The sequence below is a fragment of the Dermacentor andersoni genome, chromosome 11 (genome assembly GCF_023375885.2).
Source record: "Dermacentor andersoni chromosome 11, qqDerAnde1_hic_scaffold, whole genome shotgun sequence".
In the NCBI taxonomy this organism is placed as follows: Eukaryota; Metazoa; Arthropoda; class Arachnida; order Ixodida; family Ixodidae; genus Dermacentor; species Dermacentor andersoni.
In genome coordinates, this window is record NC_092824.1 from 126,422,927 (window position 1) to 126,450,046 (window position 27,120).

Consider the following 27,120-nt stretch of genomic DNA (forward strand, 5'->3'; position numbering starts at 1 on the left):
CTTCCTTCCCGAACCCAAAGAGACCAAGCGCCTTCCCTTTCGGCGCCCAAGTAACCCCGCAGCAGCGCGACACTCGCGCCATCTCCCGCACTGCGCCTCAACCACTCCAACCGCCGCGGGCGAAGCCGCCCTGCAGGAGACGAGCTATGCGGGAAAACTAGATCTCAGGGGAGGCGTGAGTCACGCATCCCCACACATAATGCAGTGCAAGTGTAAAATTTTCATGTGTTTGAAAGCCGGCGTACGCCAGGACGCTGCGCTGCCCCTCGCGCACAGAGAGAAAGCGGCTGTCTCGCGTAGCCGACGGAATTCGCCGCCTTTACGGCTCCGGTTACAATTAGCGTGCGGACGGTGCGCTGATGAAGGCCACTACACGTGCTACAAGAGCCGGAAAACTTTGAGCCGCATGTAAACCGTCTGTGTAGATTTCCGACAGCTTTGGGGCAGCGCACAAATGCCGACGATCGCATCCCTCCTTACGTTCCACAAGGAGGCGTGCAGGAACATAACAGTACAGTTGTTTGCCGGGAAATGAACTCACTGGATCGCTGAATACAGCTTTGCAAAAGACATACTCACCAAAGAACATTTCTAACACGAGGAGATGCTAACACTTCGCTTTCGTTCGCGTCGAAAGTACTGCTTGCTACCAGCATCTTTTGCTTCTTGGAGAGGCCGGCTACGTATACATGTAGGGAACAACGCCGAACTCCTCAGAGAAACGCAAGCTCTCGAAATTTACCATTACCGTCTCACCAGACCACAGCGCCAAACCATCTTGCACCGTGCTTCATGTGTGGCGGCAGCGGCCGGTCCGGACGGACACCAATGTTTACGTCACGAGGCGCCCGACCAATCACAGGCGGAAACGAGGCACGCGAGCTGCTTAGTCTGCTGCTGCACTTTTCATCGAAATAAAATCTCTTTGCACTTTCTTTCGCTCAATTTCGATGCGATGTTCGAATTCGGAGGGTTGAAAACCATTACGTACAGCTCCTCACTCATTTTTTCTGGAAAACTCTTCAGCTTCCCTTTAACCTGCTCCGAAAGTCCATTTTACTCCTCCAATATGCATTTTTTGGCTGCTCCAAAAGCTGCTCCGCAATGGGTTGGGCCAGCAGCATCACCGATATAGGTACGGTTTATCTAACGGAGAGAGAGGGTAAGGCAGGTCTACACGACTACACGGTTCTGCGCCTCCAGCTCTTGGAGTTCTGCACGTCCCGATGGTCATTTTCCTTAACATCATTGCAGCTTTGGACTGTTTTTCACCCTGCCATTCTCGCAGCTTTGGCTAGCCTTGGGCTCAAAGGAAAGCTATACAAGTGGATAGAAGACTATTTAACAGAGCTGAAAATATTTATGAGTACTTTGAACGGACCTGCACAGTCTCACGCACTGGAGAAGGGCGTACCCCAGGGTGCTGTGCTTAGCCTGCTCCTATTCGATCTCACCATGATACACATAACAAGTAACCTGCCGCGAGAAGTACACATCACAATCTATGCCGATGATATCCGCATCTGGGGTACATCACGTTCACGCTATATCACTCATAATGACTTCAAAAAGCTATCCATGTATTTGGCTCCCCAATGGTCTTCACCTCTCGCCAGAAAAAAGCACAGCCATGGCTTTCACAAGAAATAAAATGACCAAATATTCTCTCTTACCCAGTGGATGACCGCTGCCACATGTACGTTCTCAGCGATTCCTTGGAATTGTGTTAGACAGAAATCTCTCTTGGTCACCTCGGATAAAAAAATTACGTACGAGAATCGCTGCAGCATCACAAGTTTTCAAATTCATGGCGGGAACCTGATGGGGCTGCAACTGCTGCTCAATGGTACTACTTGAAAAAGCCTATATTGAAGGCACATTGTGCTATTGCCTACCGGTGCTTCAGAGATTATTACTGGCCAACAAGAGGACTCTGGAAGTCACGCGGAACAACTGCCTGCAGATTTGCCTGGGCCTCCCGAACGGCTCTTCAGTGTCGGGAAGAGTAGCGGAAGCAGGATGTCTACCGCTAAATGTCATCGCTTCCCAAGAAACAATGAGTACCCATCTTTTGCATGTTCTCCAAGGGAAGAAGCACTTCATTTACCGTGTCCACATAACCCACAGTAAGTCTGGCTTTTGCCAAGCTGTGCAGCTCTTGCACCTTCCTCCGATTATTCAGCCACAGAAATTACTGCCTCCGACTTTTCCTCCCTGGACACTTTCACCTCTAGATATAAACCAGTTTATACCCGGCATAAATGGGACAAAGAGTCGCATGTCACAGGCCACGCTGCAGCAGACCACTCTTCTCTACTTAGCCGAGAATTATACTCAGCACACCCACATCTACATTGATGCCTCAACCACTCGGGAGACTTCATCCTGTGGTCTTTATGTGCCCTCAACAAGACAAATGCTTTCTTATCAGCTGCAGCAGAGGACATCCTCAAATGACAGCAGAGCTTTGCGGAATCAAAGAAGCTGTCCTCTATATTTTGCGCCGAGCCGTGATCAATGGGCAATTTTCACTGAGTCTATAGGAGCACTACAAACATTGTGCAGTCTGTTAAAAAAACAATCATTAGCCTGTTTCTTTCGACATTGCGTACTTGCATCACTTGGCCATTGCATCAGGCCACTGTATCAAATTTCAGTGGATACCTGCTCATTGTGGTATTCTGGCCAACGAAAAAGCAGATGAAGAGGCACGCAAAGGTCTTCAGCACCAAAACTATAAGCGCATTTATTTCACTAGATCTGATGCTTCTCAACTAGCTAAAAGATTTGCTTCTGAAGAGAAGGACCGACTGTGGAGCTTGCCAACCCAAAATTACCCTTTCCTTTGCTCAATCAACCCAAATCTCAGATCCAGACTCCCGTCCAGCATTCCTTGCCATTTGGAAACTCTATACAGTATCATCATCTTCACCTGAACTCCGCCTATGGAAACGGCTTACGGTACCGCTTCGCTCAAGTGACAAGTCCACACTGCAACAACTGTGGCTCAAGTGAAACCGTGGAGCATATCCTGTTTGAGTGTCGAGCGTATGCCGACGAGCGTGCATTCTATGAACATTTCATGCATTCGCTTACACAGGGACCTTTGTCATTTGACTGTGTCCTAGGCCCTTCAGAATTTCTCGCACAACAGAGGCATGCGATGACCTTTTTATTCATATACTTAGGAAACATTGGTCACCTCGACAAACTGTAGTTCTCCTCTGTCACCCTTACGTACCTTTCATGCAGTGAATTCTGTCACCTCATTGTAGGACGATGCACACACTGAAGGACTTTACCATAGCACGCCGTTGCCCATGAGTCAGAAAACTCAGTGCCCACTTTTTTTTTAACCTATTCCTTTTTTTTTGCTCCTCTCTCTCTCCCCGATTCCCTTCCCCATGCAGAGTAGCATGTCAGCGATGTCTGTACACCGGCTAAAATCTCTGCCTTTCATTAAAGGGTTCTCTCTCTCTCTAGCTCTTAAAGCTTCAAGTCAAATGCACCAAGTCAACACTGTTGATAACAACGCACCTGTAGATGTGTTTGACATGTGGCCAGTCGACACCGTGGTGCCTTTGCTGCCCTTCACCGTGATCGTCAGTGTTTGCAGCAACTGCTCCGTATGGAGTTGGACACCGGTGTGAGCGTTTCTGTCATTGCAAAAAAACGTCTTCAGGAGCTGCTACTGTCAGTGACTGCCATGCCATCAGATGTGCTCCTATGGAGCTACTCGGGTGAGCTCACACAAGTCCAAGGCAAAGCAGATGTTGCAATAGAGTCATGACAGAAAAGCTGTCCTACCTTTATTCCTGACTGGGCAAGGTTCACCAACACTGCTAAGTTGCAATCGGATTCGAGAACGGGGCGTTGACATTGCTGTCTGGGAAGCAGATGTTCATGCGGTTTCTGATTTTAAGGATGGTATTCAAGCATTTCCTGAGGTATTTGAACGGAGCCTTGGAACTTTCAAGGGCACAAAACCACAATTGATGTTCCTTTCTACTTTGATGATCGCGAAACTTCAGAATACGTTCAAAAATTAACGCCTGGTGGGGAAAAAGTGAACTGCTTAGAGAAAAAAAAATATATAGTTCTCCTTCACCTCTGATAGCGCAGTGTGTCTGTGAGCAGTGCGGAAGGTTTTGAAAGTGGCATCTCAAACCATTGTTAGCAGGCTAATGATGCCCAATGGGCACCGTATGGAAAGTATTAATATTCGTTAAAAAACTGGACAATTTTGGCTTCAGAGGTCTTTCTCGCATTTTTTAAAGAATTACTTATCCAATGGCACTCTGTACGTTAGAATAGATGATTACTTGCAGTGTGCCCCAGGGATCAGTGCTGGGGCCATTATTGTTTGACATCTACATCAATGATTTGACATGATTGCCCATGAAATCTTTTTGTATGCTGATAATACTGTGCTTGTTTTACCGTGTACAAATTATGATGTAGGAGCTCATGCTTTACAGCAGGATATTATGTGCTTGTTAGATTGGTTTAAAGAAACTCAAATATTTATCAGCTAACACAAAATTTAACCTACTATGTTTCCATAGTTCTTACAAAGCATTAACGTCTTGACATCCTATTTTCCTGCATGACCCCAGGGGTGGCTTTCACGAACATTTAATAACGAAAATACTAAGGAATTTAAGAATGTGTTCTCAAATGTTCCATAGACAACACCCAGTCCGCATAAGAATGCATTCTTAAATTAGTTACTATTCTCGTGCAAGCCGCCCCAGCTACCAGAATTGTTATTGCCCTCCCATCATTTTAATGCCCAGTGCTAAATATCTGGGTCTTCATTTGAATGACACTCTATCCTGCAATACCCACATTGAATACGTAGCAAAATGTTTAGTTTGTCTTTACATGTATAACTTAAGATCTATTTGTAATGTCCCTCTGAGGAAGGCTGTTTATAAGGCTTTTTGAGGATATGTTATTATGTATGGTTTAACAATTTACGGTTCTGCATCTTCTTACGAATTCAACTCATTAAATTCTAGTCTGCAGAAAATAGGGGTTCTCCTGGCATATGGCACATATTGTAGAGAAGATCCATTAGACATTATGCACTACTTCAGCATGCGTGATGTACAAAGACAATTGGCATTCATTGCTATTGCTAAAGCTACTACTCTACTACTTTCAATATTGAAACTATTCAATTTGAAAGTCGCATCTTTGGAGAGGCTTGCTGCTTATAGGACACCGTGGCATGCACTGCAAACATAACGCATTATAGTTGCAGCCAATGTTCCATGAGGGTTGTGGTGCAGGTGTTTTTCTGAAGGCCACACAGTTTTCCATAGTGCTCCTGGAATTCCACACTGTGGGTACTGGAGCACTTCCTGCTTTTTTTTTCCCTTTTTCTGTAGAGCTCAAGGTACATGTGGCTATGCATATCGCACATCTTTGAGCTTTTCCATTATTTTCTTTTTCAGACACTTTACTACTTGTACGTGAAGGACTCATGCTCAAGTAATTTGTGATGCTCTTCACTGACTCCATACATTGTCTTTTCAGCAGCACAAGCCATTTCCAGCAGCAGAAGTTTCATCTATAAAATTCTGGCACTCAGATGGAAAGCTGTAGATTTTGGTCCCAGCTTAACATCCAACATGAATTTTGCCTTGCATATGTGATAATTGGATGTGCATCATTTTTCGGCGAGGCTTGGAGATACTAGCATGAAAGCTTGATGTCAGCCCCAACACCACTCGTACCCATTGTAGTTTTGATATGTGCCTGGTGGTTAGAGCCACAGTAAAGGCAGTTCAGTTCAGTGTGATGTCGCACGGCGCACACTGCTACGGTGGCGAAAAGAGGATGCTCTAGTGTCTAGTATCCAACACAGTCAGCGTGACTGGCAGTGCACAGCACACTTTGATGTGGCTGGCATGGGAATAAAACATGTCCTATCAGGCCGGAGCAGCTAGACCATATTGCATTGCATGCTAGCTTCGCTGACTGGCAGCATGCCAGTCTACAGTTAGGGGGGGGGGGGGCATTGCTGGCATGACGCATCTGATTTTGGCGGCAGCTACCTGGCATGCTGGAAACACCAAACTATATCCATGCGTTAAATCTGTATGGTGCATGTTTCAGAAAAACTGGATCTGGCATCTAAGCGGCAGCTGGGTCACGAGATTGGCAAGGCAGCAGCCGAGAAAAGTCGTGGTCTGTTCAGTGCTGACGACTGGCAATGTGGCCGCTGTGGCAACGTGAACTGGGCTCGCCGTCAGTCATGCAACATGTGCAATGCTCCCAAGTTTGGCGAAGTGGAGGAACGCACAGGTAACAGTGCTTTGTGCAAGAGTTGTAATGCAATGTCTAAGGTACCATTCTCTTCATGTTGCAGGCCTTGGAGGGGGCTACAACGAGCGTGAGAATGTCGAGTATGTGGATCGGGAGGAATCAGATAGCGAGTATGATGATGTGAGTGTTTTCCACCAATCCACATTCACTGTTAGTTTTCTATCAATGGCATTCAGCTGTTCTGAAAACTACATGTGTGTAGTTGTATGTTGTAAACTTGGCAAATTTGTACTGGCAGTGCGGGCATAGCTGTATTGTGTACTCATCACTGTGATGACCTCTTGAAATTGACTCGCTTAGGGAGATTTGGACACGATTCATATATGATGCTTTTTTGTTAGGTACCAAGACTGTCTCATTGCAAAGCTCATGGCCCTTCTACAGTGTTTTAATTGGAGTATTCATGACTTTTTGAAAAGCCTTGTCTAGCATCCCTAACTTCTTGGTTACTGGGCCATAGGAAATCAGTTCAGTAAAGTTTTGTTTACACATCTGTAAACATTGCCATCATAACAGTTTTATGAGCTGTGCCATGCAACATACGAAATTAAGATTGCACTTCAACGGTCGGTTGACACTCGGGAGTGTATTCTTCTGGAATAAAAGTTCGACAGGAGGTAATATCATCAAAACTGGCCTCCAGTGATGTCTGTGCTGCTTTAACAATGGCTTAAACATTGACCCTAGGATCAAAGATAATCTGAGAATAGTTGGTGGGAGTGCCCTTGCTCTGTCTTGGACTGAAATTCAAGATGTCAGAAGAGCAGTTGTGACCAGAAAAACACATCATAGCCATCCTTTTACTTAAAAGTTTTGTTTAATGTGCATTTGCTGTTTTTGCACACAACAAATCCACACTGGCAACCGACGCATCTGACTTTAGTCAGATGCGTCTGACAAAAGCTGACAAAAGCTGTGCAAAGAGATACCTGGGCATGGTGGCACCACTACAGGGCTAGACAGAAGTGCTGCTAAAGAATAAATATCCCGTCGTCAGTAAATTGCATTGTTTTCTGTAATATAAATAATAAAGAAGACAAAAGAAAAGAGCCTGAAGTCAGTGAAGATGTCTGAAGCAGTGAACAAGGCACAGTTGTCGGAAATTTCGAATCACTAAAAAAGTTGAGGGGGTGGGGTGCTTACTCATAATTTTACGGTAGTACCCATGCACATTGAGGACTAAATAGTGAATTTACCAGCGTGGTACAGAGGACTTTTATTTTACTTTACTAACGTGCACTCTCGTTATAATGAAACTGGATATAGTGAAATAATGAATATAACGAAGTAAATGAAGTTCCCCTTAAAATCCCCATTGAGATCCATGTATTTAAAACCTCGTTTTAATGAAGTGAAATTGTCCTGCCAATAGATATAATGAACTACATTCCTCCTCGCAACCAAAAAATACCTGACCGTTGCGCGCCATATACATTGCTTTTTGCGAGATTTGGCACTTGTTTGCCATGGCAGTTCAAAACTCCCGCCTCCCCATGTCGAATATGCCATTGAGCAATACTGGTCTTTCTCACTGCACACATACACACTCGGTTTGTATTATGCCTCCAAATTTTCTAGGCTTTCATGCTGTGAAAGCAGAATTGAATTATGCCACACAATCTTGGATGACATTGTTTACATGGCAATGGTAAATCCGTGACCTTTATGCAGTTCAGGTACTACGTTGTAGCCCCTTGATTCTCCTGAATGCTGTGTGCAGTGCAGTGTGCAAGACTTGTTTCAGTAGGTTGGCACTGGCTATTGTGCAGGGGATGAGGTTCTAGAATGGGTTTCCATGGTCCATTGTTTAGGAGATGTGAGATGTTTGTGGGTGTGTGTAATGGTGGTGCAGGTGTAGCGACGTGGCAGACAGCTCGAGAGAAGCTGTGCATGCGCCTGTGGAGTCTCTGTGTGTGTTTGAGCAGTGTCTTTCACTCTCATTGCTGGGATGGAAGGTGCGGAAGCACGTACGGTGGTGATACGCATAACTGTGATGCGTACTGATTGCCGAAAAGCAATTTGCATGGCACCCGTGTCGTCACCGCTGATTTACCAGCACTTTTGTGTGTGAGGTAGTTCAACGCATGCTGATAGTAACGAGTGCATGGCCAACTGCACACCATGTGCAGTGCAGTGTGGAAGGGTGCACAAAAGTGTTCCGTCAGGCCAACAAAACCTGTTTTGAGTATGTGACCTGGTAAGCTGGTGCGAGGTGCATCAGTACCAGCAGACAGTGGGCGAAAGGGTGCCTTGGAAACACTTGCACCTGCATGGCTGGGGCACCTGTAGCCTGGGACAAGGAGCAAAGGTAGTTGAATGCTGGGGTGTAAGGTAGATGCCGAGTGCAGTGATGTCTGTGACCAAGTGTTGGATGCGTTGCTGGCTGAGGGCAGCAGCACGCAGGCTGCTACGGCAGTGCCATTGAGAGTGGTTCGTGTGCAGCTTGGTAGCATGCCCTGTGCTTAGTGTCGTCCGCAGCAGGCTCATGTTGGGCGCACATCGGGGACAACAGAAGACAAACTCAGATGCCTTTGAGGAGCTGAAAGTGCACATGTCTTCATTTATGTGCTCTGAGTGACCCGGGCAGGAGAAGGTGCAGAAGAGTCGGTCAGGTTGTCTGTCTGTAATGTCAATGCTGCAGAAACTGGCAGTGTCCACCTTGGTAGACCAGATGGGCTGAACTGACACATGAACTGACACAAGAGGTTGGCACTTGGCTGGTGGTGGATGACACTCTAGAGGGTAACAAAACGCTTATGATGCTGCGTGTAATTGCAGTGGACTCGAATGGTGCCATGCAGACTTGATAGTGTTCAGACAAGGAGTCACTATGCACCAGAACCACCACGCTTGCCTATGTTTCGTATGGCATCCGTGGCACAATCGAAGGTGGGATGTCGAACGGCGAACACTTCGATGGTTCAGGAGCAAGTACCGCAACGAAAGCAGCAGGTGTTGGAGGGCTGGTTCAGGAGTTTGGCATGCCGAAGTAGGTCGGGATGTGTCCCATTTCAGGTGGTCATAAGGTGTTGTGCTCGGAAATCGTACTGGCAGGAGGCAAAAGATGTCAGCTGGGAAGACGAATGCAGGAACCTCATACTTAAATGGCTGGATTATAATCAGGTTCTGAGCCAGAACAGCCTCTACTGCAGTGAACCAGCTGCTGACATTCTCAGGTTAGAACTGGTTATGCAGTGGGGTTGGCCAGCCTGCCATCGACGTGTCATCAGGAAGAAAGCGAATCATGTCACATCCGCATCATGTCCGCAAGTCACCAGTTGTTAGCGGCTGGTAGATGTGGGCCGTTACCTTTATTTGTAAGCGGCGGCGATGTACAGCAGCGGCTGGCCAATGGAGCAGCAGCATGGCATCATCCTGGACAGGTCAACGGGAACGCTCTTCAGTCTGAAGCTCATGCTTACCCAATCACCCTCTTTGTTGGAGGCCACCACGAGCAGCTGTTGGGGCGCTGCTACATGTCCTATTATTCACCTGCTGCATTCTAAACCTTACTATAAAATTCATTGCAGTAAGTTTTGGTACTTACTGCTACTCTTCCAAACGTCCGCAAATTGAATGTATTTAGTGAAACTACAGCACTTACAGCATTATTACATATTCTATGGGGTTTTATGAGGAATAAATAAAAAAAAATGCATTTGTGAGTACAATGTGACACCTCTGCCTCAGCACAATTAACCGTAGCATATGACCTCTGTGATTGCAGACAACTATTGATTCATCACAGTCACAAAGACCATGCCCTGTACAGGCAACTTCGGCCATCCTTTTGTAGCTCTGAATAATAGTGTTTCTTAAGCAACTTTCGTAGCTTCAATGTCACTAAAATGTTGCCAATTTTTCTGTTGATTTCAGCCGCCCATGTTGTCATGAAAAACTTGTTGATTGCTAAATAGAAAAATTTGTTGCCAAACAGACCAAAAAGTAGCTAAATGTTGTTGCAATATTGCTAGAATGGCAGCACTGTTCAGGATTGTTTGTTGCTTTGATTGTTACGTCTAAATTTGACATAATAGTTCTGCAGAAACCCGGAAGGGGAAGAGAAGTAATTAATTAAGGGAAAATGAGACATCCACCCAATCGTAGCAATTGCTACAAAGGAAACCCATGCGGGTTCCTAAAAAGAAAAGCCTCACAGTTGAAGAAAAATTCGTCCTGGTCCGGGACTCAAACCCGGGACCACCGCAGCAGAAGGAACCCGTATTTTGGGGGGGAACCCGTATGGGTTTCCTTTGTAGCAATTGCTACGATTGGGTGGATGTCTCACTTTCTCTTAATTAATTACTTCTCTCCACCTTGCAGGTTTCCGCAGAACTATTCCGTCAAACTCTTGCCTTTGCTTCGAGTTGTTGACAAATTCGACTTTACCCTGCCATCTGCTAGCCGCCTGGTTAGCTCAGATGGTAGAGCAGCTGCCCCAGAAAGGCAGTAGTCTCGGGTTCGAGTCCCTGACCACGATGGATTTTTCTTCAACTGCGAGGCTTTTCTTTCGAGGAACCTGTATAGGTTTCCTTTGTAGCAATTGCTACGAGTGGGTGGATGTCTTATGTTCCCATAATTAGTTATGTTTGAATAATATGAAGGGCAACTTCTTTTTTTCCCTAGTAGGCTGCTTTTATATCCATTAGTGTTTTCTACCATATACAGTAAAACCTCATTAAACCGTACCTGCTTAAGCAGTAGTTTCGTTTTAAAAGTAGGAAAGTCAAATCCCCGACACAGTGGTCATTGAATATAATGTGTTTTGTATCTGCATAAACCGTACCAGCTTATTGCGTACGTATCGGTTAGCACGTAGTATTTCCACTTTTTGTCGCATAAACATAGCAGTGCATCATCTCCATCTCCATCAGGCGGCCCGCCAGAACAACAAGCCTCAGAGATCAGAACAACGGCCTCCAAGCGCCCTGTGCGTTTGCGTATGAAGCCACATCAACATCAACATCATTTTGGCGCCGTGCCAGAGAGCGTTGTGGCGTCGTGCAAGCATGTACTCGCGTCATTGCCGAAACTTGGATTAAAAGACTCCGGATGCTCAGCATAGAAGAAAAATTAGGCATTGTTCGTGCTATCGAAAGTGACACAAAGAAGTCTATGCTGGCACGCGGCAGGGATCTGCTGTCGACTACGGTGTGTGGCATTTGGAATGCAAGAAGTTGCTTGGCAGCACTGCTGCGACCACGAAGAGATGTCGGCTATGAGGTTCGACTTTTCACCATCGTTGCCTCTGTTGTTGCCGAACTGTCACCTAGCAACAGTGATGAGAACGACACAGAAAGCGACAGCATGGATGATTCAGGCCCGACAGGGGCAGAAGTTGCGCGTTACGTCAGCCTCATGACTGCAGTCATCGCGACGAGAACAGCACCCCGCAATGAAAAAGGCACCCCGCAACTTCTGCGACGCTACTGCGCCCATGCACAGAGAATATGCAACGCCAACAAGGAATCTGCCATGCGAGTGTTTACCGAGGGGGCTGGCTGAAATGCTCGCTCACAGCTTCTGAGGCCACTGTCATCGCTACTAGGCCGCCAGGGCATCAAACGAAAATAACACTTTTGTCGTGCGAAGTGAATAAATACACGGCATGTTTTATCCCCTTTCATCGCGCTTGCTCTGAGTTCCATTTTTGACAGGTAAGTGGGCGATCTCATGCTATTTCGGATAGACAGCACTACCATTTAGTACGTACTTTTTCCAAGCTCTGGCCAACTACAGTTTAACGAGGTTTCACGTATATATATATATATCTTGTTACGGAGGGATGAGACAAGAGAGAGGAAGATTGGAGACACTGGCTGCTGCGTGTTGTTGGTGGTCAGCCATCTTAGTTGTTCTGACTCATCCTGTATATATTGACACGTGCACTTGTTTGTCTTTATCGGGCGACACGTCTCACCACCTAACAAATTTTATCGCACAGCACGGGACGCGCCTGCATGTATCAGAAGTTATCGATGTTATCGATGCTTCTATCCGCCGTCTGTTGCCGCCGAACCTTGTGTTACTTGATTTCATCGTGTGACGCGAATGGTGTAGAACTTTTTGGAAGACACGCGGGTCCCAGCGATTAGTCTGGAACATTGTATAACTGCATTGTATTACTGCTGTATAAAAGCCGACGTGCTTGGCTCGCTGATCAGACTTTCGCCGATTGCCGAGTGTATTCGCTGCTATCGTTCTTTGAGTGTAGCCTGCTTTTGAGGGCACAAGTTTGCCCAATGAAATGCTAGTTTCATTAATCACAGTTTTGCTGCCTTATTCACCGTCACTACCACGTGACATCTGGTGGAGGTGCTTTACGTTCATGTACTGGACGCCCCCGACAAGCCATAATCCAAGCCCGGACCGCAAAGACAACACCAACATCGTCCTGGAACATTGAGCAAGCCGCCGGCTACAGCAGCTGCCCCCGGAACACGGTCTTCTACCAGATACGACCAAAAAGGCATCCAGAATGGCAGCCGTAGCGGCCCCAATAATTCTGCAGCAGCCCAGGGAACCACCGATGTTCCGCGGTTCCACATTTGAGGACCCGGAAAGCTTGCTGGAGGCGTATGAGAGGGTCGGTATGTTAACAGCTGGGACAGCGACGACAAGCTGTGACATGTCTATTTCGCATTGGAGTACGGCGCCAGGACGTGGTTCGAGAATCGAGAAGCCACCTTGACGACGTGGGACCTGTTCTAAAGTGGCTTCCTGCAAACATTTACAAGCGTCGTGAGAAAAGAGCGAGCCCAAGTTCTACTGGAGACAAGACCACAGCTGCCGATTGAGACGATCGCGATCTTCACAGAGGAAATGAGCTGTCTATTCCGCCACGCCGACCCAGAAATGTCCAAAGAGAAGAAAGTCCGCCTACTGATACGTGGAGTAAAGGAGGAACTTTTCGCTGGAATGGTAAGAAGCCCTCCGAAGACCGTCGACGAGTTTCTTCGTGAGGCGACGAGCATCAAGAAGACACTGGAAATGCGGAACCGGCAATTCGACTGCCGCACCAAGTCAACAAACTACACCGGAGTTCAATCACTGGCCACGGACGACCTGCGCAAGACTATTACGGCAGTCGTACGAGAGGAGCTTCACAAGATCTTCTCTTCACCGCAACCTCAAGTGGCCTCCATCGCCAAATTGTCAAAGTAGTAGTCCAGCGATTGCTTGGAGTTCTCGAGGTGCAACCACAATCATCGCAGCCCCAGCCAGAAGCGATGACCTACGCCGCCGTTGCCCGCCGTCAAGGTCCCCCTCCGTGACCGCGCCAGGGCTGTGTAACGCCACAATTCCGTCGACTACCGTCGCTGCCGCCAGCATGCCCACCCGTCACCCAGCGCAGCTATCCGAGGAAGACAGACGTTTGGCGTGCTCCTGACCACCGCCTGCTCTGCTACCACTGTAGAGAAGCGGGTCACGTCTACCGACGATGCCTATACCGGGAGATGGGACTGTGAGGGTTCGCCGTCAACGCTCCGCGCCCGCTGCAAGGTGAACGCCCTCGCAATATCACCGACTACCTCGCCACTACGCAATGAAGCTCTCAACGACCGTCTAGTTCGCCATCACTAGGCCGCTACCTGTCGCCGCAGCGCCGACCATACACTGGCCCAGCCCGGGGCCGGTCAACGAGCCCATATCCCGAAAACTGAAAGCAGCAACCGATGGAGGTGTGGTTGCACTGCACGGCAAGAATTACTGTTCATGACCGGACTTACCCTGCCACCTTCGTTATCCTCCAACAGTGTTCACGAGACGTCATTCTCGGCATGGACTTCCTGAACCAACGCGACGCAATCATCGACCTGAAGTCAAAGTCGATAACGCTGTCGGAAGATCGAGCGATACCGCCGGAGAGCTCTCGTAGTCACCACGCCTTAAGCGTGCTTGAAAGTCAAGTCAGCATCCCGCCTTGCTCCAGCATTGTCATTTCCATTCAGTTCAGTTCAGTTCAGTTTTATTTCCTTAAAGACCCCTGTGCTAGGGGTATTACATAAGGGGTGGGTACAGTTGATAATGCAAATATAAACACAGGTATACAGAAAAAATTGTACATGGAAGCTACATTTTCGCAAGTGCATAAAAACAAATAACAACACGTGAAAAAAGCAGGTTATTGATTAGCCAACAAGGACACATTTTCGAGAAACGATGTCGGGCAAGTGATAGCAGCTACGTGGTGGGGAAGGGCGTTCCAATCTGATGCTGTGCGGGAAAAAAAAGACGAGGAAAAAGTAGTTGTGTGGGAGCGTGGGCGTAAGACTTGTAATGGGTGCCTAGTTCGTAGCGATATGCGTGCGGGTGGTGTGATATAAGGCTCGTGAAATAAGGAACTGTAAAAAAACTTATGAAAGAGGCAAAGGCTAGCAGTAGCGCGGCGACGTGCAAGGGGCTGTAGATCAGATTTTGCTCTTAAGGATGATACGCTTACGTCGTATGAGTAGGATGAATGGATGTATCTGACGACGCGGTTTTGAAAGGACTCGAGCTCATTAACTAGATAGACTTGATATGGATTCCAGATGGGTGATGCGTATTCAACTTTCGGTCTGATAAGGGATTTGAAAGCTAGGAGTTTTACGTTCTGCGGGGCGTCACGCAGGTGTCGTCTCATGAAGCCAAAAGTTCGGTTAGCTGATGAAAGTATGTTAGAAATATGCGTACTCCAACTGAGATCACGAGAAAGTGTGACGCCCAAGTACTTAAACGATTCTACTGATTCTAAGGGAACGTTTACTATAGTATAAGAGGACAGGAAAGGGTTACGGCGACGGGTAAAAGATATATGTTTACATTTGTTGGGATTAAGAGTCATCAGCCAATTTTCACTCCAAGACTGCACGTTGTTAAGATTTTGTTGTAAGGTGTTTTCGTCAGTAGCATTAGAAACTGGATGGTAAATCACGCAGTCATCGGCGAAAATTCGTATCTTACAAGATACGTGTTGGGGTAAATCATTAATGTAAATTAAAAAAAGAAGAGGACCGAGAACTGATCCCTGAGGGACTCCAGAAGTTACAGGGAGAAGAGTGGATGATTTGTCATTTACAGAAACGAATTGGTAGTGATCAGTAAGGAATGCTTCGAGCCATTGGAGTACGTCACTGTGTAAGTTCAAAGAAGAAAGCTTTAGTAGTAAGTGGCGGTGAGAAACTTTGTCAAAAGCCTTTTCATAGTCCAGAAAAATAGCGTCAGTTTGTTGGTTAGAGTCAAGGTTTACATGTAAGTCGTGTAGAAACAGAGCTAGTTGCGTTTCGGTAGAGAAACCTTTGCGGAACCCGTGCTGTGCCGAATGAAAAAATTGATTTGCGTCCAAATGATTTATGATCAGGGAGTAGATGACGTGTTCCATGATTTTGCAAGGAAGACTAGTTAGAGAAATGGGTCGATAATTTAGCGGTGTGTTCTTATTACCAGACTTGTAGATGGGAATGACCTTCCCCACCTTCCAGTCGTGAGGCATGGAACCTGTAGAAAGTGACTGCGAGAATATAAGACACAAAAATGATGAAGAAATATATTTTGTATTTTTTAGCAGTTTAGAGTTTATACCATCTATACCTGCTGAGGATGAAAGTTTAAGGTTTTCAATTATGCGCAAAACACCATCAGGATAAAACACCACGCTCGGCATGCTAGAAACTATGTTGCAGGGGACATTAGTCAATGGAACGTTATTATCATTAGAAAATACTGACGAAAATGCGTTGTTAAATATGAGTGCGCACTCAGTTTCAGGCACGATTTCACCCATATCATCAACAAGAGTTACAGTGCGTGTGTTACTTGGGTTGATAACTTTCCAAAATTTCTTGGGGTTGTCTGTTAACATTTTAGGTAAGTCATTATTGAAAAAAGACCATTTGGCATTGCGGACAGCACGTAAGTATTCACTCTCAGCGGCGTAATATTTATCCCACCAAAACACCTGCCGACGTAGAAGGTGTCATCGAGGGTGACCAACGTCTATTGCTAAACCGTGCAATTTATGTCGCGAGAGGGATCTCTCAACTGCACGAAGGAAAAACTAAACGGTTGGTGACAAACTTCAGCCAGGAGTTCAAACACATCAACAAGGGCACTACGTTCGCATACATCGAGGTAATTCTGGAAACCAGTAATGCATTTGTCCTCTTGGATTCTGCCGCATCTACCCCGACGACCATAATTCCCGAACCAGACTACGACATTAATCCAAGTCTCCCCGTGATTAAGCAACAGCAGCTCAGAAGTCTGCTCCGACGATACAAACGCTGCTTTTCGACGTAATCGAGGATTCGACAAACACCAGTCGCAAAGCATCGCATAATCACCAAAGAGTGCACTCGACCCCTCTGCCAGAGCCCTTACCAAGTTTCGACGCGAGAACGTGAAGCTATAAGAGAACAAGTCGACGATATGCTGCGCGACGTCATCCAGCTGTCGAAAAGCCCGTGGGCATCTCCTGTAGTCTTGGTAAAGAAAAAGAACGGAAGCCTACGTTTCTGCGTCGATTGTCGTCGACTTAACAAGATCACGAAGAAGGACGTATACCCCTTTCCACGGATAGACAATGCATTAGATCGACTCTGCAACGCAAAATACTTCTCGTCGATGGATCTCAAGTCTGGCTACTGGCAAATATAAGTAGACGAGAGAGATCGCGAAAAGACCGCCTTCATCACGCCAGACGGCCTCTATGAGTTCAAGGTCATGCCATTCGGACTGTGCTCGGTGCCTGCAACGTTCCAGCACGTCATAGACACGGTGTTAGTAGGATTGAAGTGGCAGAGCTGTCATTTTTACTTGGATGACGCCCTCGTCTTCGCCAGAAATTTCGACGATCACCTTAGGCGGCTTGTGACAGTACTAGTGGCCATCAAGTCATCAGGGCTCACTCTGAAGCCAGAAAAGCTCCGCTTCGCTTACGATGAGCTTCTGTTCCTAAGCCACGTCATCAGCAAGTTCGGACTCCGCCCTGACCCGGAGAAGACTGCTGCCATCGCAAAGTTCCCACAGCCCATCGACAAGAAGGCTGTGCGTCGATTCCTTTGCATGTGTGCCTACTACAGGCGCTTAGTCAAGGACTTTTCACGCATTGCTGAGCCGCTGACACATCTAACAAAATGTGATGTTTTTTCAAGTGAGAAACGCCGCAATGCATTTGAAGAATTCAAACGACGCATGCAGTCCTTGCGCACTTCGACGAGGACGCCGGTACTGAAATCCACACTGACGCCAGTAGCCTAGGCCTCGGTGCCGTCCTAGCTCAGAGAAAGGACAGACGAACACGTGATAGCTTGCACAAGCCAGTCGTTGTCAAAAGCGGAAGGCAGTTATTCTACAACTTAAAAGGAATGCCTCGCCATAGTTTGGGGCTACAGCGAAATTTCGCCCTTACCTATATGGCAGGCCATTCAATGTCGTCAGCGACCATCACGCCTTGAGTTGGCTAGCGAATTTAGAGGACCCTTCAGGACGGCTGGCGCAATGGCACCTATGACTGCAAGAATATGATATCACTGTAACCTACAGGTCCGGACGAAAACACTCTGATGCCGATTGCCTATCACGTGCATTGACTCGCCGTCGCAAGATGATGAGGATGACGCCTTCCTCTGCATATTAAGTGCGGGAGACTTCGCTGAACAGCAACGAGCAGACCTGGAGCTGAAAAACCTCGTCAAGTATTTGGAAGGGCACACCGACGTTGTCCCTATGACATTCAGGCGAGAATTGTCTTCGTTCTCGCTTCAAAACAACCTACTCGTTAAGAAGAACTTCTCACCAGTTTGCGCCAACTACCTTCTTGTTGTTCCCTCAGGGCTGTGTCCAAAAGTATTGCACGCCCTACATGACGATCCAACAGCTGGACACCTTGGATTCTCCCGGACACTATCGAGGATACAGGAAAGGTATTATTGGCCGCGCCTGACCGCTGACGTCGCCCGTTATGTAAGAACATGCCGAGACTGTCCGCGACGCAAGACACCACCGACAAGGCCAGCGGGATTACTACAGCCAATCGAGCCTCCTTGCCGACCATTTCAGCAGATCGGTATGGACTTTTTGGGACCCTTTCCGACGTCCACAACCTGAAATAAGTTAATCGTCGTGGCGACGGACTACTTCACCCGCTTCGCTGAAACGAAAGCACTGCCGAAAGGTAGCACAGCCGAAGTGGCGAAATTCTTTGTCGAGAACATCCTGCTGCGACATGGCGCCCCAGAAGTCCTCATCACTGACAGAGGAATGGCCTTTACAGCCGAGCTCACCCAAGTCATTCTGCAGTACAGTCAGACAAAACACAGGAGGACAACTGCCTACTACCCACAGACGAATGGTCTTATGGAGCGGCTGAATAAGACCCTCGTCGACATGCTAGCAATGTACGTCGACGTTGAACACAAGACCTGGGATGCCATCCTGCCATATGTAACATTCGCTTACAACACGGCGGTGCAAGAAACAACACAGATCATGCTGTTTAAGCTGGTTTACGGCAGGAACCCGACAACGACGCTCGACGCCATGCTGCCGCCCATCACCGACGAAGAGAACCTTGACGTCGCCACCTATCTCCAGCGCGCCAAAGAAGCCTGACAGCTCGCCTGCCTACGGATCAAGAACCAGCAGCGTACCGACAGCCGACACTACAACCTCTGACGACGCTTCGTCGAGTACCAGCTCGGCGACCGTGTTTGGGTTTGGACCCCGATACGCCGATGAGGACTGAGTGAGAAACTATTGCGACGCTATTTCAGACCCTACAAGGTCGTTCGACATACTGGCGCACTGGACTATGAGGTCGTGCCAGACAGCATTTCACATTCACAGCTGCGCCGCGCACGATCTGAAGTGGTCCACGTGGTGCATCTTAAACCATTTTACGGACGCTGACGAACTTCCTTATTTTGTTGTTCTCTTTGCTACGGATATTTTTCTTTAATACTTTTGTTTGCAGCATCGGGTCGATGCTTTTTAAGAGGGGGGTATTGACATGTGTACTTGTTTGTCTTTATCGGGCGACACGTCTCACCGCCTAACAAATGTTATCACACAGCGTGGGACGTGCCTGCATATATCAGAAGTTTCTGGAATGTTATCGATGCTTCTAACCGCTGTCTGTTGTCGGTGAACCTTGTGCTATCTGATTTCATCGCGTGACACAAATGGTGTAGAACTTTGTGGAAGACACGCGGGTCCCAGCGATTAGTCTGGAACATTGTATAACTGCATTGTATTACTGCTGCATAAAAGGTGACGCTCTTGACCCGTTGATCAGATTTTCGCCCATCGCCGAATGTATTCGCCGCTATTGTTGTTTAAGTTTAGCCTGCTTTTGAGGGCACAAGTTTGCCCAATAAAACACTAGTTTTGTTAATCACAGTTTTGCTGCCTTCTTCACCGTCACTACCACGTGACAATATATTGTAAATATAGTTTTTATATACTCGCAACACACACACACACAGATATATATATATGGGCACGTTCAGATAAGAACGGTAATCGAGGACCCATGACCATTTTTTGTTTTCAATGAAATTTGTATATGTGATGGGTAAATGTGTCCACACAAAGGAATGAACCTTAGTTTTGCAAGAAACTTCGTAGTTTTCTTGGAAAAAAATTGTATGTCACAAGAGGTGGAGAATGTCGTTTTTGCCACTTCGCAAAGTTGCAAGTTTGGAGCCTCACTGCATGCACAACAAATTTTTTCCGCCCATAAGTATTTTTTCGTTACCTCTTTGCAACTTGTTCTATACGAGCAAATAAAAAACATTTTCTTGCTGTGTCAATCTTCTAAATAAAAAATGGCAAACTTCGCTTCCGGAGCTATGCGGTGAAATAAAGGCACTTTCCAGGGCAGCCGTAGGGCAAGATGCGTAAAGATGTCCACACTGAATCTCTTTCTCAATATTTTTCAGCTACTTTTACTCACTTTAGGCAAGTTTTGTAGCTCTACACGTGACAGATATTTTTTAATATGGCCTCAAAATTGGCCGAAGTTCAAGAACATTAAAAAAGTGACAACTTTGACTTGGATTAAAAAAAAAACAATAAAAAACATCATCATCGAATTTTATTGAAATGTGCCTGAATAATCCTCAATACTCGATAATTATAAGGCACAGAAAAGTGTTGCATTATATTGTTTTAAAGTATGAAAATGAATACAAAACTGAGTTCATGTTGTTGTTATCTAGAGTTGCTTATTACTGCCTCTTAGAAATAGTAACTGTCAGAAATTTGTTTTAGCACTCATTGAACTTGGTTTCTTGCAAAACTAAGGTTCATTCCTTTGTGTGGACACATTTACCCATCACATATAAAAATTTAATAGCAAAAATTCCACTTACATCCAACAAAAATAGCAGCGACTCCCGATATATCGAACGTCAAGTGGCGGAAAAATCCCCCAAGAAGTTGGCTATCCCTCGCCGTTGTGGGGAAACCCGGCGGCGCGGCTCCATCCAACTGCTCTCCCTACCGTGCCCGCGCTGCATTGAGCGAGTCGTCAACACCCCCCTGCAAAAAATAATCCTGGCCCACACGCAGTGCTTGCTCAGATAGCCAATCAGAGGCTCTTGTGCTCTCGTCGTGCAAGATGGCGAAAGTGCAAGTTGTCTTGCTGCTTTTCTGGTTCATTGTGTATGCGTCTTGTGGGCCTTCTCCCGCATTGTTGCCGTGATGAAGTGGCAGAATTCGCCTTTCATCGTGAAGCTCGAAATCATAAATCGGGTCGAACGCTGTGATAAGTCGGATGTCCCCGCAGTGTGCAAGATTCCAAGGAACACTCACAGCACGATCTTGAAGAATAAGGGGGAGATTCGGGTTAAAGCGGCCAAACTCTCGACCCAGTGCCCGTGGCACCCGACGCGTACGCACGGCCGTGTACGAGTGGTTCATTCGAAATCCGCCTCTTTCATGGCGCGACGGCGTATGCGCCCTGCCCTAGCGGATTAGTCGCGAAACGTTTTGAAAGGGTCGCACGCCAGGAAGTCCCCCGCCAAAAAAAAAAGAGCCCTCGGACGCGTGCTGCTGCAAAAACACTTGTGCCGTGTACCGCGTTGGAAGTCTACTGGTATCTCGATGTCAGTGCAGTGCCGAAAACGTGCATAGCGTAAGACCGCAACTCCACTTTAAAAGAGAAACCGGCCAGGGCATCATCCAAGTTGTCTGGACTACACCGTGAGCCACCTTTATTGAATGGCACGCTAATTTAACTAAAAAAACTGTGCGTTACACTTGGGCGACACATTATTATTAAGTAGATCACGTTGCTGACGAAGTCTTTTTGCAGCATCGGTCCTCACTTGCTGGTCGTAGCAGCGCGTTCAATACTGCACGTACTCGTAAGGCCCGGCAACACTGGGTCGATACAAGACCGAGAAAACGCTCACACCCATGGAGGAAGGAAAGTGAGGAGAGGGCCTACCCCCCTCCGCACGTTAGGAGAAAAGTGTGGAGGAAATGACGTAGTAGGTTCTCCTTTTTTGCTGTTTTTTTATTTCTTTGCTGTAGCGGCCACGCCTTTCGGGCCACAATGGCGGCTTTGTTATGGTTCTGTGCACTCACACGTGTTGCTCCGTAGGTTTTGTACCGTGGCAAAGGCACCATGCGGGTAAGTTTGCGTTGGTCTCCGTGTTTTGTTGCGCTGCGTTATCTGGACCGTGCTCTACGGTATGTTGCTGTGGCCAGGTGGGACAGGAGGAACTAAAGTTCGTGAAATGAATACGCATGCAACACTGTACATAATGTACCACGGCACAGCAATTGCAACGGACGAAGGAATATCCGCGGGAAATTTTGCACTCTTTGGCGGAATCAGGCCAACGTGCCATGGCAAGCCGAAACCGATGCGTTTCAGAATCTGTACAATGAACGCCTTGCAGGTCAATGATTCCTGCTTTTGACAGCGCATATCGTGCATTTGCTGCATGTAGAACGTACGTTATGAATGCATAGTTCGTGTTCAGTAACAACTTGCATTTGTGCATGTTAAAACACATGTTGCTTAACTGTTGCTTGTTCCTCGCAGTACTCGCGACAGCACGAAGACTTTTAAGCAGAGGGCGTTCGAGGTTCATGCACACCTGCACAGGTGTACCTCAATACATGCACTGATAGAGCGTTAAGCAGAATATGTGAATTTTGCTGTCCTCGGCACCGTGCGCCTGCCAGCCGACGCTTCATCCTGGAAGATGGGAAAGAAGCAGCTGCTTTGACTGAAGGAACGAATCCTCCCTATCACAGGCGTATCTTATCTGTGCGCGCGAGAAGCGCAGGGAAGTGAAGGTTAGCGGATGCGCTGCAAGAGTCGTCAAGGCTCCACAGAACGTACGCCTGCGAACACATCAAACGGCTGTTCCATGGTCGCACGTAGGTCGGTTCTACGCGCGTACTGTTCTGCACCGTGCGCTGGCTCTCGCAAAACTTTGGTTCCGTGAAGCTTCACTTGCCGTGGTAAGAAGGCACATCAGGCCGCAGTCAATGAATCTAAACGCAGAGTCAGAAATAACATTCTGCCTCCTCGCCGGCGCGCTGTCGTAGTGATGCGCGGCCACCCGAATTTTGTTCAATAAAGCACGACGATTCCTCAAGTGAGAATGTGTTTGTGCTCATAAACTCCAAAAATGGGTCGGTGTGTCGTACGTGTCTCCAGTGCATTCTTCCAGTGCAGTGAGAATGCGTACATTTTTTTTTTTCATATCGCCACACGTCTAGCTCGCAAGTCCGTCTGAGAGCCCCAGGATGCCTAAGCAGAGAAAAGCAACTAGAAGGCAGGGATAGGTGACCTTTCTTTAAATGGGCAAGAACTGGGCAGCAGCCGGTACCTGCGGCTGATAAGAACAGTTCAGTTCGCTGGCCTTTTAAGGCATGTTTATTTTCATAAAAGCCGGTAAAAGCAGCCGATTCGACCTCATGGCCCAATTTGCGAAGTTAATTATGAACTTCTTTTACCATGACTTCGGCAATGGCAAAGCAATAAGACATCGCGATTGTTTAGTATTGCTGCGGAGCGCGTGTCCGAGCAGCCTGGTTGCGCGCAGCGCGGTGTGGTTTCGCGAGAAATGTAAACATGAGAGGAGAGCTGGCCCGATAGGCGGAGCAACGCCATGAGCAACGCCAACTTCCGGCTTCACTTTAGCTTCACAAAGAGACGTCAGGGCCTCTCCTGAGTTTCCTTCCTCCGTGGTCACACCAATGATTGACCGACTATTGTGTGTCACTGGAACCTTTGTATCATACCAGGTCAACAACGACGCAACCGACGAGTGCAAGTTGTACTGCGACAGGCTTTCTTGTCGAAGGCACCTGCAAAATCAGCGTGCCCACCATCGTTCGATTGAACCCAGGGCGATCGGCTGTCGAACCAACAACGCAATAGCAACAGCGTCTTCACTTGTACGTATATATAATTAATCGTGCTCAAGATTAGTCAAGCACACCTACCAAGTTGAAATGCACAAGCTTTAACCCTCTCAAGCCGTTCCCACAAAGGTTGAGCTAATGTCGATCCTGTTCAGTGAAGGTTAACCTGATGCCGTCGAGTTCGTGCACTCGCTACCGGCGGACCTGAACGGAAATGTAAGCAGTTAGGTCGAACGAAACTGCTTTTATAGTTCAATTCTGGCTTTAGCAATTTGAAATCAGCTACACGTCCCTTCGCACGGCGCATACACAATAAGCTGTAAGCGGCGACACAGCGCTGTGCCAATATCTGTACGTCACCATACCTGTAGGCTGTCGGCCGGATTCGCTACGTATATGGGTGGGCCTGTACGTGTTGCTTTGCCGACACATTTCTCAATTTCGGAGATGCACTGTTTGCCTCTGCGCCAAGTGGCAAACAAGAGACTGTGTATTCGGTATACAGCAGCATGAACAACCGCCTCGCTCATTTATACCAACACTGTGTGACCGATGCCATCCATGCGTTTTCGTGAGAGAACAACATGGCCTACAAATGAGCACTTATGCGAGCACAGTTTTCTCCAATAATGCTCTATGTCACGCTAAATCTGTAAGTATCAAGGAGGTAAAAAAAGCAACAATAAGTTAACAGCCCGTAATATATGTATCTGGATCACATTTGCCGTTGTTTAAGTGGTTCAGCCACTCATATTGACGTGTCTCAGGGTGTAACAACATGGCACGTATGCGCAGATATGCATTTTTTGCTACATTTTGACACTATTTCATATCAGCAATGGACCTTTTCCACAATATTTGACAATGACAACGACCTGCGGCTGTAGATGTCGATGTAAACAAGTGCATTGCTTTAATAAATCTGACGCAGAAGGCTGCGCTCGAAGATTTTTTGAATATGTGAAACATCTAAATAATGTGTAAAAAGAATACAATAGGTGATGTCCAAGTGCCATTCTCCCAGACGGCGGAAGGACATCATTCCTGAGTACTACGCATAATTTCATCAGCAGCCACCAGCGCTATTTATGTACGGAAGCCAGCACTCTAGTAATGGAACTTCAAGCCATCCACGACGCTGTGCAAGATGTGACATCTAAGCTGCCTACCATCAAGCAACTAGATAACTTCACTGATTCTTTAGTGGCTATTCAGGAACTCAAGAAGGTTGATAAGGCGATGGAAATCTGCGAGACAATACACACTATGAATAGTAAAACAGCTACTTGCGTCAAGGTACAGTGGATTCAAGGCCATTCAGCGAACCCTCACAACATTGCTGCTGACCAGCAGGCACACTGCCCTCCTAATCCTGATCTTCCGCCTATTCCCCTCCCATCTCAACCCCTTAACTCGCTCCGAGCCCATAAAAATTTTCTCCGGCAGGACACACACGCTCTTATCCCACCGTGTGTCTGCTCCCTCCCCCTTCACCTTACTAGGGCGGAGGAAGTTATGCTTAGGAGGCTTTGGGCCGGGGTGGCCCTTACACCGGCTGTTATCTCAAGGTGGAACTGGTCTACGTGTCTGGGTGCTACGTGTCCATACTGCTCCGTTCCTGTGATGGAAGCAGATGCATACCACCTAATATGGACATGTACTGGTTTAAAATCGGAACGCTCGCGTCTCCTACTGCAAGCTGGCCTCTGCTACAGTGTGACAACCAGCTATGACCGCTGGATACATGACAACAGATTCCACAAAACACTGCTTCAATTCATACACAACACAGGCCTCACAGCACACATATAATACACTTATACGCACCAAGAATTATGCCTTAAGGGCAAGTCTTTATCGCAATAAAAAAAAAGAAAGTGCAGAAATCAGTGACAAATCCCAAGGCAGCCGTGCCACCAAACGGAACTCAGCGTGCCTCTATCGGCCGCACTGTTTGCAGAACAGCGCACTCAGGCCTGCTCACCCAGTAGTCATTGAGTGCTACATGGCTTCAGGAACAACATGCTGTCCCGACGAAGCAATTAATGATGACTCGCGATCCACGAAACGCACAACCGATGCGCATTCAACGTGGGCGCAGGTACACAAATCAACCGGCGAAAGCCCCGGGACCCTTCCAAAACGTTTTCAGCAGCGTGCGGCAGAGGGAAGCACAGGAAAATGAAAGAGGCGGATTGTTTCAGCCGTGCCAGCTTCCGCGTACTTGGTGATGACTGTAAATTCTGATGAATGCAACGAAATCATTGCCGATGTTGCCGAACTTTGGAGCGAGCTGTCAGAATTTCCGGAAGATGTTGGCGAATCAACGGTGGACGAGTTCGTGAGTGCAAATGATGTTGTCGAGACCACGGCAGAGCCCGAAAACGAAGACTACATTGCCGACATCGTACCGAGCACAAGTGAAATTGGGCACAATGAGGAAAGCAGTGATGGTCCTTTGCCCACATCCTCTGAAGTGATTGGTGCGCTCACACTAGTCCGGTGCTTCTGCGGGAATGCGGAGGGTTGCGGCCTCAGCTGCTCCGACTCCTTAGACAATGTGGAGAAGTGCGTGCGTCACAGGCAGCGAAATTGCCGAAGCAGAAAAAAATGCAGGACTATTTCATGCGAAATTAAGCTAATTCCACCAATAAAGTGATTTTATAAATGGTATGTGCTTTTATGACATCCAATTATTTAGCAGGCTTATATCAAATTATGCTCTATATTGAACTGATGGGCGTTTTTTTGCGAGTTCGATATAGCCGGGTTCGACTGTACATTATCCAGGGTGTCTACCAACCAGGAAAACCGGGAATTCTCAGGGATTTTGAGTAGTCTGGAAAAAATCAGGGAATTTGTGCCTCTATCAGGGAATATTAGTTGTAATTTTATTGAAAGGGTCGAAAGTCTTAGTGATGCTGGCTCGAGTAACTGTCAGCAATCGTCATGAATCGTTTTTGACGCCCTGTCGTCGGCTGGAGGAGTTGCCAGTGTAGAGTCGACCGACTTTCCGGATTCTCGATAATTTGGACGGCTTCGTGGCACCAATTCATTCATTCATTCATTCACCACGTACCCCGTGGAGTCAATATATCAGAACATCTGAAATTTCGGACGCAAGAACTCTTCGCCGTCCGATTTTCTGAACATTTTGCCGTGATCGCAGGTCTGAAACGGCATTAATCAAGCCACCACCACTGCCATTTTCATTACCTCGCCATCACAAACCAGCGCTCTAGCACGCAGATCCGCTGGCAGCCGTAGCCACCACTGCGGCAACGCTAGGCCTAGCTGCTTCGACGTTTGCTATGAAGCTCCTTGCTGTTGGGTGCCATGCTTTTTATTGGAAGAATATACTGCTGGTCAGCAATGGCACGGACTCCGCCGTTTTGGTCCTCGCAATTGGCTTAGAAG

The 27,120-nt window shown here is 47.3% G+C and overlaps 1 protein-coding gene across 3 annotated transcripts in view; it reads left to right on the forward strand.

The window, feature by feature from the left end:
- The window catches only part of LOC126539588 (zinc finger Ran-binding domain-containing protein 2-like), a 113,415-nt gene that overhangs the window by 25,266 nt on the left and 61,029 nt on the right, over positions 1-27,120 (forward strand). For all 3 annotated transcript variants that reach the window (XR_008614329.1, XM_050186475.2, XM_050186474.3), the window contains exons 3-4: positions 6,124-6,312; positions 6,377-6,453. Coding sequence is in view for 2 of the 3 variants with exons in the window: in XM_050186475.2 (XP_050042432.1) it covers positions 6,124-6,312; positions 6,377-6,453 (266 nt within the window). In the remaining variant the exon portion in view is untranslated. The remainder of the gene's footprint in view (positions 1-6,123; positions 6,313-6,376; positions 6,454-27,120) is intronic.